This window comes from Podarcis cretensis, assembly GCF_951804945.1.
Source record: "Podarcis cretensis genome assembly, chromosome: 5".
In the NCBI taxonomy this organism is placed as follows: Eukaryota; Metazoa; Chordata; class Lepidosauria; order Squamata; family Lacertidae; genus Podarcis; species Podarcis cretensis.
In genome coordinates, this window is record NC_137174.1 from 66,448,944 (window position 1) to 66,462,641 (window position 13,698).

The 13,698-nt window shown below is 43.8% G+C and overlaps 1 protein-coding gene across 5 annotated transcripts in view; it reads right to left on the minus strand.

Annotated features, from left to right (window-relative positions):
- The window catches only part of CROCC2 (ciliary rootlet coiled-coil, rootletin family member 2), a 91,645-nt gene that overhangs the window by 42,582 nt on the left and 35,365 nt on the right, over positions 1-13,698 (minus strand). For all 5 annotated transcript variants that reach the window (XM_079977409.1, XM_079977408.1, XM_079977412.1 and 2 more), the window contains 6 exons: positions 9,451-9,681; positions 7,235-7,428; positions 6,579-6,706; positions 5,524-5,693; positions 2,989-3,168; positions 2,267-2,401 (listed from right to left, as the gene is read on the minus strand). In XM_079977409.1, coding sequence (XP_079833535.1) covers positions 2,267-2,401; positions 2,989-3,168; positions 5,524-5,693; positions 6,579-6,706; positions 7,235-7,428; positions 9,451-9,681 — 1,038 coding nt within the window. The remainder of the gene's footprint in view (positions 1-2,266; positions 2,402-2,988; positions 3,169-5,523; positions 5,694-6,578; positions 6,707-7,234; positions 7,429-9,450; positions 9,682-13,698) is intronic.

Sequence of the window (13,698 nt, forward strand, 5' to 3'; positions counted from 1 at the left end):
GTCTGAAACCCTGAAGAACTGGAGTTGGTCATCACAGACAATATACTGAGTTAGATGCAGCCGTAATCTGATGCTCCTATGTCCCTCAACAACAGGGGTAGTCTGCACCAGCTGTTTTATTTTGCAAATTTCTCAGAAACAACTGGGGCAGATAGCATCACATCTTCAAAACTATCTCCTCTTGTAGATTTTTTTTTTTTTTTTAAGGAAGGAAAATGAGGGCACAACTAGATGAGATGGTGGGATATCTATGATCAGATTTCCCACATTAAAAAAGCCCTAATGTTAAAAGCAGCTGTGGATGCCTCTGAATGGGATTAGGAAGGGGGTGAAAAAATATTTTTGCTCGTGCTGTTTTTCTGGTCAAAGTGGCCCCTTCTCAAGGCTTAGCCTCCCCCTTATTCTACAGCGTGCCCAAGAAACTATTCTGCCCCTTATTAACACCCACAGAACAATCCTGCTGTCCTGTTCTAGCCTGATATGGAGGGAGATCCACTTCCCCTAAAAGGCTTCTCATGAGATTCGGACAAAGAAGGTAGACACTACCAGTAGTGGCCAGCACAGCAGAACAGGCCAACCTGGCTTCTCAGCACTGCAAAAAACATTCACAGCTCTTTACTGGGAGATGCATAGTGGGAGTTTTCATTCCTAGTAACCCCACAGATGGATTGGTGTGTGTGTGTGTGTGTGTGTGTGTGTGTGTAGTTTCCTTTGCTCATCCTCACTGATGTTGCCTACCCTGTACATCAGAGGTGCCCAACTCCTGAGAGATCTACTTTCAAAATTAAAATCTGGCACTGATCTACCCCTGTTTTTTAGGGGTTCAGGTCAAAGTTGCTGAGCTTTTTAGGGGAGATGACATGTTCTTTAGGCAGTCAGGGACTTTTTGGCAGCTCTTCTGAGGGAGGGAGGAACAGAAGCAGCCACTAACCTTACAATTGCTGGCCAGATAACAGCCTCCATTTCTAAACTCCGGCTTCCCTGCTACAACAATAGAGGCCGGCGCAGGGAGAGGGGGCGGGGTTGGAAGGCCGGCGATTAACCGCGATCTACCAAATCCTCACATGGATCGACCAGTAGATCGCGATCGACGTGTTGGACATCCCTGCTATACATAAATGGTAATAAAAAGGTGGACCCTCTGACCACAGAAGGACCATATACAGTGGAACCTTGGTTCTCGAACTTAATCCGTTTCAGAAGTCCATTCGACTCCTGAAATGTTTGAAAACAAAGGCGTGGCTCTGATTGGTGCAGGTGCCCCGGAAACAATAGCCAACAGCCGCATTGGATGTTTGGCTTCCAAAAAATGTTTGAAAACCAGAACACTTACTTCCAGGTTGTTGGCATTCAGGAGCTGATTTGTTCATCAACTAAGCCATTCAAGAATCAAGGTTCCACTGTATAATAAAGTGTTTAACCACTGCGGAAATGGGGTAGAGCATTCCTTTAGCAAACCAAAGCATAAACAGAGGGGTCTCGCATAAGCTAACGGGTGTTTCAGAGTTGAGACCTTGGAGGAATATGATAATTAGGGATGGAATAAGGCCTCGTCTTCTGTTCCACCCTGAATCCATTACATGTAGCACTTTTTCCACTCCACTACAGTTTGCCTTCTGCCAAAAACTATGTTACTTGTCTCACTGTTCACTGTGGCAAAATAATGTAACCTACATAATTTACAGAAAATAATTATGCCAATGATGTAAATTACATTGTAATTATGTTAGTGTACCACACTCCAATGCAAAGGAAACAGAATGAGAATGGGGTGGGGAAGGTTTGACATAATTAATTACATATCATTTGTAGACTGAAAGCAACAACAGTGAATACTGATCGTATTTGTGGGGCTGATTTCTGTTCCAGGCATGGGGTAAATGAGCAAACATCAGTAATGTTAATCCTGCATCTGTTTTCATCAACTTTCTCCAACATCCCTAATAACAACAGAGCTGCAGCTGAGGGAAAAGAGATGTGGTAATCTATTTCTGGGTTCCTTGAAGTGCTGCATGTTAAAGCACAAAGTGTTGCTTATGACCCCATAAAGTTCCACTTCCCCTTTTCTGTTTATATTTCTGTTAGAAGTAAACATGTTTTTTTTTCTTCCCCCCACAGGTATGTTTTATCCCTTCTCTTAATTGTCAGTTGATCATAGGCTGAGTTAGGAGCTTCAGGAGATGGCAATACCCTAGCACTATCTTGCTAAGCATTTCAATATTTGCATTCCCTGCCATGGGAAAAAATCACAAAGCCCAGAGTTCACCTTGTCTTGCTCCTGGCGGTTCAGAGCTTCCAGCTTCACCCGGTCAAACTCTGACCTGGCAACTGTGAGTTCGCGTTGTGACTCACTGAGCTTTTCTAAAAGGATATTCTTCTCTGCTTCCTTCTTGGACAAAGCCTGGAGGTAGAAAGGAAACCCTCACATATGTAAACAATATTCATAATGCCCTGGAAATTACATTTTTATTATTTATTATTAGCATTTGTTGGGCACCCTATAACACGAGTCCTAAGGATGACTCATAGCAAAAAATAAAATACAGCGGTACCTCGGGTTACATACGCTTCAGGTTACATACGCTTCAGGTTACAGACTCCGTTAACCCATAAATATTGCTTCAGGTTAAGAACTTTGCTTCAGGATGAGAACAGAAATTGTGTTCCGGTCGCGCGGCAGCAGCAGGAGGCCCCATTAGCTAAAGTGGTGCTTCAGGTTAAGAACAGTTTCAGGTTAAGAACGGACCTCCAGAATGAATTAAGTACTTAACCCGAGGTACCACTGTACATGGGTCAAGAGGGAAACACATGTGATCCTTTAGGGTCCTGTTCCCAACTCCAACAACCCTAACGATTCATGCTGGCTGGGCGCAATGGTTAGAGCTGTGGCAGTAGTGTTACACAGACAGTGGCCTGGTTCATACCTCACGCTAAACCATGGCTTGAAAGCATGTAGCTTCCTTCCGACTAATGTTACTCTCTCCTCACCTTCTGTTTTTCATTCTCTAGCAGGAGGAGGCTTTCATCCCTGTTCTGCTGCAGAGAGAGGATCTCCTCCATGAACTCCCTTTTTTCAGCTTCATGCTTGGATGCCAGTTCTTCCCTCTCTTGCTGAAGATGATGCACAGCCTCATCTTTCTGCTCAATCAATGCCAGATGCAGGGCCTCCTGGTGTCAGCAGAGCAAGAAGTTATCAGGTAAACTAGTTGAAATATACTTGGAGTCGAGAGTGGGTTTCATGCTCTTTATTCAGCTCATAGTGGTGAGGAGGAAAGAAAGTTCCCCCAAAGTATCTGCTTTATATACATTATTTACACAATGGGCTGCACGTGATTGGCTAATTCCGGAATTCTCCTGTAGGCCAATCAGGTTGTGGATTCACTTCCATCTGGAGCTGGATTGGGTGGCTCCTGCAGACCAATCATACTGCTGCATTGTTCTAGGACCAATCAGACTGCTGCATTTTGGATCCTATTGTTCTAGGACCAATCAGACTGCTGCATTTTGGATCCTATTCAACTCAGTACATAACACTAGTATCCAGGGGTGTTGCAAGAATGGGATCACGGGGCACAGACCCCCCCAAAAAACTTTTTTCTAAGTGTACTGAGTGTTTCTGGTAGATAGTGAATTTGGGAGAAATTGAACAGGAGTGATCTTGGTTAACTGAGCAGGATATTATTTAATTTTGAGGGAATACATTATCTAGAGAAGGGGGGAATTGAATGGGAATTGAATTAATTTGGAGCAGGATGTGCTGGGAAATTAATTGGGAGAAATGAAGAGGAACTAATTTGGGGTGATTTGGGCTAGGATGCAAATTAATGGAATAATTTATCTGGGCTTATTTTGATTGGAAATTTGTTGGCTTTCCTACTGTGACATTTAAATTCTACATTTGCATCTGTACATATATATTAGAATATTCACATGTTATGCAGAGTTGTGTCTGTAGTCTTTTGCCCTGAGTCTTTTAAGTACCTAGCAATGCTCCTATTGGTGTTGAACACAAGCAAGTTCCAGGCAACCAAATCCCTATCTCCAGTGCCTGCCTCAGATTTCCAGTCTCAAACATATTCAAAGCAGTTCAAAGAAACCATGACAGAGACTAACAGGACTCCAGTGAAAAGGAAACCACCCAAATGTGGTACATCCTGTAATTAAAATCCAGTTTGAATCATTTAATACATGTGTATATTTGACAGGTATAAAGGCCATTCATGTGTAGAAATCACAGCTGCCTATATACAGGTACACAGAGTGCTGCATATAAATGTAAGATAAAGGTAAAGGACCCCTGGATGGTTAAGTCCAGTCAAAGGCAACAACAGAGTGCAGAGCTCATCTCACTTTCAGACCGAGGGAGCCAGTGTTTGTCTACAGACAGCTTTCCGTGTCATGTGGCCAGCATGACTAAACCGCTTCTGGCACAATGGGACACCATGAAAAGTGCCAGAGTGCACAGAAATGCCGTTTACCATCCCGCCACAGTGGTACCTATTTATCTACTTGCACTAGTGCGCTTTCAAACTGCTAGGTTGGCAGAAGCTGGGAAAGAGCAACGAGAGCTCACTCCATTGTGCGGATTCAAACCGCCGACCTTCCGATTGGCAAGTCCAAGAGGCTCAGTGGTTCAAACCACAGCGCCACCTACGTCTCCCTTATAAATGTTAAGTATTATTATTAACACATTCAGTAATATGCACTTTTATTTCCTCATTTCTTCAAGGACCTTGGGGCAATGTACATGCAGTTTCCCTTCCCTTTATATTCTCACAAGAACCCTTTCAGGTAGTTTAGGCTGAGATACAATGACTAGCGCATTGTCATGGCTGAGGAGAGATTTGAAACCATGTTTCCCTATTCAAGTACCAGCCATTATACTACACCACTGCTCAACACTGTTATTACTAGGAAAAGAGCTACTCCTTATTAACGGGTATTATGAAGGAAGCATTCAAATTTATACCACATGAGTGTTCTTCACAACTCATTCAATATACGTATACAACTTGTGATGTGCTTGGAAATCAGTTCCTATCATCTCAAGTAGTCTTGATACCACAACAACTCACAGTATAGAGAAGAAAGAACAGTTATACAGTCTCTCTTAGCACCAATGGTTGCTAGCTTCACCACTACCATATTATTATTATTATTATTATTATTATTATTATTATTATTAACATTGGCATGTTGGGAGCTGCTAGACAACTAGACTGGAGTGGGCAAACAGCAATCATCAGACAGGTTGACAAAGCACTTTAATCTACTTGAATTTTGCATACCTAAATATCCAGTATGAACTCAAGTCCCTCCCACAAAATAATAACAGTCTGGAGTCACCCAGAACCCTCTTATTGCTCTAATGACAATGAAAGTGACTTACTATTGAACACTAGAACTGGATTTGGTTAGTGGACATGGCAATTTTCTAGTACCCAGCTTTCAATCATTTCAGCCATCACTGACAGTGGACTGAAGAATTTGGCTGCATATGGGTTAGGAGTCTTCAGCACTGACCTTCTCTTTTCTGAGGCGCTCAAGGTCCTCCTCAAAACCCAGCTTCTGGTTCTTTATGACCTGTTGGAACCCTTGTTGCTCCTCAGTTATCTGGAGCTTCAACATCTCTATTTCTCGCCTCAGTGTGGTTTCCCGAAGCTCAAGCTCATGCTGGGCTTTTCCCAATTCCACTATGAAGGAAAACAAACACCATCCAGGACAGATCCTTGGGCGACTCTTCAGTATAGGCTGTGACAACAAACTGTTTCTTTAACAGAGGGCACAATTCAGCAAGCAGTTCTTTCAGCTTCATTGCTGTCATTTTTTAAGAAAGCGGCTTTAAAAGTCTCTTGCACCCACACTGCTTTTTATAAAACATCATTTTTATAAATTGTATTTTTGCACTGATATGTTTTACTGCATCTGGCTTTATATATGTGGTTTTAACCAACTTGTAAGCCATCACAAAAAGATAGGATAAAACAAGTAAGTCTGGAATCCTGTTCATTGGCTGATCTTGATGCAAAATTATGTTAAATGGTAATTTGAATGTGTGTCACCAATAACCAGTTATAATACTAATACTAATACTAATACTAATACTAATACTAATACTAATACTAATACTAATAATAATTTATTATTTGTACCCTACCCATCTGGCTGGGTTTCCCCAGGCACTCTGGGAGGCTTCAAACAAAGATTAAGAATACATTAAAATTTCACCCATTAAAAACTTCCCTGAACAGGGCTGCCTGTATAGTCAGGTATAGTCAGATAACAGGTGAGGTGGTTTTCTAAAAAAATTTATTGGGCACTTTCAGTGGTATCGCAACCACTTAACAATGGCTGTATACATACCATACGTTTAAAGCACATGTCTTCTGTCAAAGACTCCTAGGAACTGTATTTTACCTTTTACAGAGCTATGCTTCCCAACACTCTTAACAAAGTAGTTCCCAGAATTCTTTGGGGGAAGCCATGTGCTTTCAATGTATGGTTTGTGCACACCTTAATAATTTAAAGGGAAGATTCCATGGAGTTTTGAATCAGACTGAATAATGTGTGTACTATACCTTGAAGAGCCTTTCTGGCAAGCTTGATGCCTTGGTTCTCTCCTTCTAGTTGTTCCTTGCGAGCTTCCAGCTGTGCTGCCAGTTCTTGTGCCTCAAAAAGGCTGGTTTCCAGGGACTCCTTCTCCACTCTAAAGTACATCAGGAAATAATCAAGCCTAGTCAATTAAGCTGTCAATGTTTGGATTCTACAGGCATCTATTTATCCACTACCTCAGAAAGCTTGTTGGCACCAATGATCCCCATCCATCACAGGTACTCTGCCAGCCCTGCTCATCCACAGGAAGTCCAGAGACCAGGAAATGTGCAACAAATAAAAGGGCACCTGCCTGCAGGTTTACACTTAGCTAGCTTCCTGTGCTTCTCATTTAGCGCAGAAGCACTGAACAGAGGGGCATAGGCAGCTGCTGCCTGGACAGGCCGGAAGGGAAAAGGAAAAATATATATTTGACTGAAACAAAGAGCAAGGCTGAAACCAAGACACTGAGCCTGTTATGAACTATGGTATGGTATCCACAGGCTTACGCTTTAAAACAGGGGTGAAGCAAGGCTTACTGGCTTAGGTTGCATGACTTTGCCTCATGCCACCCCTCCCTTAAGTTAATTTGCAAGCCAGTCTTCAGGAGACCACCAGTTGTTTCATAGCCGCTGGGCATTACCTGAGAGCATCTGCCTCCTCTGTTAACAACTTCCTGTGCCTCTCCAGCGCAGTGAGCTCCACAACCACCTGTGCCTTTTCCTTAGCCATGTCTTCCTTCTCCTGCAGCGTACGGAGCAAGGTGTCTGCTTGCATCTCCATCTCTCGGTGGCTCTGGGCCAGCTGCTCACCTAGAGTTTGCTTCTGGCTGTTCAGCTGGCAAAAAGCAGAGGAAGTGTGTGAGAGAGTAAGAGCAGGAAATTAAGAGCTTAATTAGGATCCTGGCTTCACAACCCTGTAAACTGGGGCGGCAGGGCGGCTTCTCCAAGTGTTGTTAGACTTCAGCTCCCATCAGCCCTGGGCAGCATGAACATAGGAAACCTCCTTCTACTGAGTCAGAACACTGATCCATCAGGCTCAGGCCTGCCTACACTGACTGACAGAAGCTTTTCAGGATTTCAGAGAGTGTTCTCTCTTCCACAGTGACCTGGAGATGCTGGGGCCTGAACCTGAGTTCTTCTGCATGCAACATAGTAGCTGGACCACTGAGCTACAGTCCTTCCGCTCAGTGGTCAAAGACGATGGCTGAGGAGTTGTCATCTAACAATGTATGGAGAACCACCAGCTTTCCACCCCTGATATAAACCACTCCTCTTAAGGGCAGTAGTTTGGCAGAGCTGTGCCTCTGTCAGGGACTGGCAGGGTGCTGAGGAGTGCGTGGCAGATGCCACAGGGTCAGAGGCTGCCCCAGGGGAAGGGAACAGCAATTTATGGGGTTTGGTGCCTCCTGTGTGGCAGCACTCAGGGCTGGAGGGAGGGAAGAGTCTGAGCAGAAGGACACTGTGTTAAAAAAACACAGGGGCCTAATTTGAATAGTAGAATGCCTGCCATCTGGTGGGCGGAGCTTTTGTGTTGTGCTCCGGAATCGGCCCCTCCCTTCAGGTGTCCAGTTTAGTTGAGTTAGAGAGGCCAACTGTCATTCTTGCCTCATGATGTTTTAGTTTCTCTCAGATAGTATGTTATTTTCTTTATTATTAAAGCTTTGTTTGACATATATGTGAGCCACTTACTTTTCTGAAAGAAAAGAAACTCTACCGAAGAATGGTGGAATATCCTAAACTGTGTGAGTGAGGGGATATTCCCAGTCTGACAGGAGGATTAATTTTTTTATTTTATTTTAATCACCCCACCCTCCACCACAGAAAGAGAAGAGAGGGTGAATGACACAGGTCAGGAACTGGAGCTGGAGTAAGGGCAGGAGTGTATGAGAAGTTGCAGGTTGCTTGTGCTTGCCCCGTCAGATGCCGGTCCTTAAGGTCAGGTGGAGGTGTGGTTATGCTGTTGCTCCACCAGTCTAGCTCAGAACACCAGCCTGGGGAGGGGAAGCCAGCTACTGAAGTCGGCAGAAGTGTGTGTGTGTGTGTGTGTGTGCTTTCTCTGTGCACCTTAGGAGCTACCGTAAGTGTGTGCTTTGTCAATAAAGAATTAAACTACCAGCCGTCTTTGTCAATAAAGAATTAAACTACCAGCCGTCCTTGGGCTGAGTGTGCTTAGGACAGCCTCTGAACTCAGTGGTTCCTCTGGACAGGAATCCCAAAATGGTTTGTTGGGATCAACTGTATTGCAGAAGCTTTGCCGAGTGTATCGCCAAGATGCGCTCTTGTGTCAGGGCCAACCTAGTTATTATGAGCAACCATCTGAATCAACAAGTGGCGTTTCTCACTGGAACCTTTCACATATTATATTCTTATATTTATTTATAAAAGTCTTTTTATATCGGAGTAACAGATCCAAGCACAATAACGCTCAAGCACAAGTTATATCTCTACTGTGATCAGAGCTAAATTGGCAACTGAAATGCAATACTGTATAATGCTTTCAACACATCAAACCTCCGCATTTCCAGCAGATCAAACCTGCCAAACAAATATGTTAGCAATCATTGGGGTTGCGGGGTGGGGGGTGGGGAATGCCAAGTGATGCACTCCTGCTTCCCACAACTTTTGCAACCAGGAAAGCAACTGAAGGGCCAAGTTTTTGTAATTCACATAATTTACTCCAAATCTCATGTTTGGCTGCAACAGGAAAGACTTAGTGATCTATCATGCCCCATTTGTCCCCTCCCCAGCAGAGTACTCAACCAGGAAGACAAAAATTATCCAAAGTCCTCTCTTATTCACATCCTTACTGTATCCTGAGGCAATGAAAAGGCACTGTGTTCTGCCCTCTGTTTCATACCTGCATTATTTGGTCCTGAAACTGGATTCTCTCCCTGTGGAGGGAGGCCACTTCCCCTTCCAGTCTCTCCTGCTTCTCTTCTGAGGCCTTGCAGTTCTGCTCCAGATCCTGCTTCTCTGCCCTCGTGCGCATCAGTTCTTGCTCCAAGTGCGCCAGCTGCTCACGCCAACCGGCTTGCTCTTGTTCCAGCTCCCGCTTCCTACTTGAAAGCCTGCTCTTCTCTTCTTCAAGCTGCACAACAAGAGGAAAGACTGGGGTTTGCAGGCTCTAGAAGGGGCGGGGGGGGGGGGGTAAGGGAACGAGGATACATCCTTATGGCACTTTCACACACGACCCCTGGATTTATTGTTCAATTTGAATGTGCAATCATTAGCACAGAAGAGAAAATGGGAGGGACGCCTTCTGTTATTCAAATGTATATTCTGGTCAATTGTGGGGTGTGTGTGTGTGTTATTTTGCTTTTGCATTTGTGGTAAAAACCAACTTGGGAAAAATCTGATTACGTTTCAAGTGTAAAAATAGAACAATAGCTACTTTTTTGCCATTTCTCCCCTCCAACACAGAGATTCTAAGGACCAAATTATGGTCTAGCTTGCACATCGCTGGGACATGGGTGGTGCTGTAGTCTAAACCACTGAGCCTCTTGGGCTTGCTGATCCGAAGGTCATGGTTCGAATCCCCACAACGGGGTGAGCTCCTGTTGCTTGGTCCCTGCTCCTGCCAACCTAGCAGTTTGAAAGCATGCAAAAAAGTGCAAGTAGATAAATAGGTACAGCTCTGGAGGGAAGGTAAACGGCATTTCCGTGCACTGCTCTGGTTTCGGTGTTCTGTTGCGCCAGAAGCAGCTTAGTCATGCTGGCCACATGACTTGGAAAAACTGTGCGGACAAACGCAGCCTCTAAAGCGAGATGAGCGCTGCAACCCCAGAGTCATCTGTGACTGAACTTAACTGTCAGGGGTCATTTACCTTTTTTGCACATCTCTTCAAACTAAACATTGATTTAAAGGAGAACACACAGTGTAGTCGTACACACACCGCTGACATTATAACTCTTCTCTCCTCCTTCTCCTGCCGCGTGGACAGGAGCTAACCCATGGTCTGGCTTAGCATTATGTCCAAACCCAGGCTTGTGGCTTATTTCTCTCCAAACAAGGCATGAATTGTAAACGATGTTTGCTCTTGGCTTACAGCTCATGGGTAGAGCTATAAGAAAGCAGTGGTTGCCATTCCAACTTGTGCTTGTCAGAATCAGCGCTGTTTCGTTTTCAGTGCAATTATTTGTTTCGCTGACCAGTATTTAACGTAAGTTATATAAATTTACATAAGTATTTATGGAACGTACATTCATTTCAAAGTAAAGGAAATGTCAAAACATTTTTTTTTTAAAAAAAGTCATTCACTGCATACCATTTGCAGAGTTAGAAAAGCAACACAATGCGAACCAATAATGATCAGACTCACTTGACAGAATTCCATCCCTGACCACAAACAAATGTGTGGACTGCATCAATTTCTGCCTCTTTTTCAGTTTTCATCAGAATTTTCCAACACTCCTACTTAGTTTGTTTGGGGGAAACAACTCATGAGTTCAGATATACTCCTAGCAGTGTGCCAACAACAGAAGGAGTGGAGTGGAGCAAAATGTTTTTTTTTTTTTAATAAATTTTTTTATTAAATTTTCACATTTTTATCAAGACAAACATACACACACATAAACAAAGACAACACATATGAAGTTTCATAACCTTACTTTCCTAACCCCAGTTCCTGACCTCCCCCCACCCCCCCTTCATACATCCTAGTTCAATTAAATTAACTCAGCAAATTCATATCTCTCATCCTTTACATATTATTATTGTATATATATATTTTTAAAAAACCTTTTACTTAGCCAGATTTTACTTATCCAATTTTCTTATAAATATTAAAACCTTTTCTAAGGTCGACTCAAGTTCCTTCCACGAATTTTCCTTTTATCTTAAAAATAAATCATAATAATCAAACACAAAAGTCATAAAGATTTTTTTTTTTAAAAAAAATTCTCCTTCCCCCCCCCCCAGCCCGGTTTCTGTCCCTTCCAAATGTCCCCACGTCCACAAAAACAGTTTTTAGCCTGGATTCCTCACATCTGAGGCCTTTAAGTCCCTGTCAGTCTCTCTTTGCCGATCTTGTTGGTAGCCCTCCTCATTGGTCCTCAGGTTTCGAGGAAGTTCCAGCTCGGTCTCATCAGAATTTCTTCCATCCAAAGTGCTTGACACCAGCTGCTGCAGAAGGTCAACCAATCCATACTCAAAGAGGAAGCCCCAATCATATTTCTTATTTCTTTTAAATTCAAATATTCCAAATGTTCCAGGGGCTTCCTCCCTCCTCTTTCGCATCTTTCGCAGATTTGTAATCCAAGGGTCTTCTTCTTTGTATTCTAACAATGTAAGCTTGTGGTTGGTAGTCTCCATCTGTACTGGCCCTTGCTCACTCTCCCCCTGTTCCAAAGTTATCTCTTCTGATTCAGCTGCAGATTTTTTCCCAGTCAAGTCCATTGTGCCTTCAGCAGAGTCACTTATTTTAGAGTTCAAGGTTATAAGTTGTTTACTCATGACCGAAGTCTGCTCCTGCAGTTTTCCCACAAGAAAAAACATTCTTTCTAACTCTGCCTGTAATTTTCCATCTGCAGCCATTGTAATGTTTCAATGTTTCCCCTAGGGGGATTCTAGTTACTTAATAGTCTTTTCCCAATAGTCCTTTACCTTGTTTTTTCCCTACTTTATTTCCAACCACTTTAGTTCAAATGTAGCAAATTAAGTCCAAAAAGGTGTTAAATAATAAAGTTTTTGACTTTCGCTGCCCGTTTGACAGCTCCTTTGACAGCTGTCAAACTCCTCGTTCCTTTTTCTCCAGCTCACACAGAGGACACCCCCGGGTCTGGGGAGGTTTAAACAAAAACAAAAACTTCTAAAATTCCACTCTTACTCTCCAGCACAAATCTTCTTCTGTCAAATTCGTGCAAATATTATCTTTTTACAAAACACCAAAGAAAGAACTCTCCACCTTAGTTCTCCGATCTTTGCTTTAAATTTTCTGTAGGCAGGGGGGTGCGGACTTCCCTTTAGCACATCCCCCGATCGTGCCGAATTCAAGGATAAAATTTTTAAAGTCCAAATTCCAATCTACTCACGGATTAGTTAAAGTCCGAATTTCAGGGAAGAAAGTCAGCGGTCTCCGGCCATGGCTCGCGGCTTCGCTCCACTGCAGTAGCGGTCTACTCACAGCACCACGCCACTCCCCGTACCCTCTCCGCAGCCTTTAAAAAGGCTCTTCGTGGGTCGGGGGGGCGCTTTAGGTGCCCGCCGAGTCACCAGGTCCGCAGGCTTCCGCGCCTGCGGTTTCTAAGGGTCCCCCGCGTCGCCGTCGCGGTAAGACCCGTCTGCAATGGAGCCGATTCCCTCCGGAGCTCGGAGGGAATCCGCCATTAACCGGATTGCGCTAACCCGGAAGTCCGTGGAGTGGAGCAAAATGGCTGCAGTTTCAGCAGTGTGCACCAGCATTCACCTTTAAACCATACGTTTAGTTTAATTATTGTTTGAGGTGACATGCAAACGAGGCCTAAATGTGACATAAATTGTGTGAGTGCAATTAACACATTTTAGAAAACCTAAACGACAGTCGCGGGGCAGGGGAAGAGGGCCAATCAGCAGTGAGACCACAAGATACGGGAAGGGTTTATCCTTCTCCACTTGTAGTCTAAATGAAAATTGGCTTCCCAAGCTGCTGTTTGAAGAAGGAAGGATGCCTCCCCATTCTCTGCAGTATGTGTGTGTGTGTGTGTGTGTGTGTGTGTGTCTTTGGTTGCTATTCACAATTTTAAAAATATGCACATTAATTGGATTCAGCCCATTAAAAGCACATCTAGATTGAACCAAACCTCCTACCATCAGTTCTCATTCTGCTCCCTCTGTTTGGGCCTGGTTTCGCTCAAATACTGTACTCCAGGGGACATATTTAAGCACTGTAATCAAAAGGACCTTCTAGTAAAGTAGATCCACTTAAACCAGCTCAGTTTCTGATTCACAGTTTCAACCGTGCAGAAACTTTGGGGGTAATTCTGGACTCCGGATTTTCCTTAGGTTTTCTTTTGCTTCCCTTCCTTACCTCCCCCCCCCCCGCCGCCCCCCCCCCCCCACTTGCACAATTCAACGGTGACAGGAAAAGTTTTGCTTTACTTTCTCCCCAAATGGAGCAGGCACTTCAAT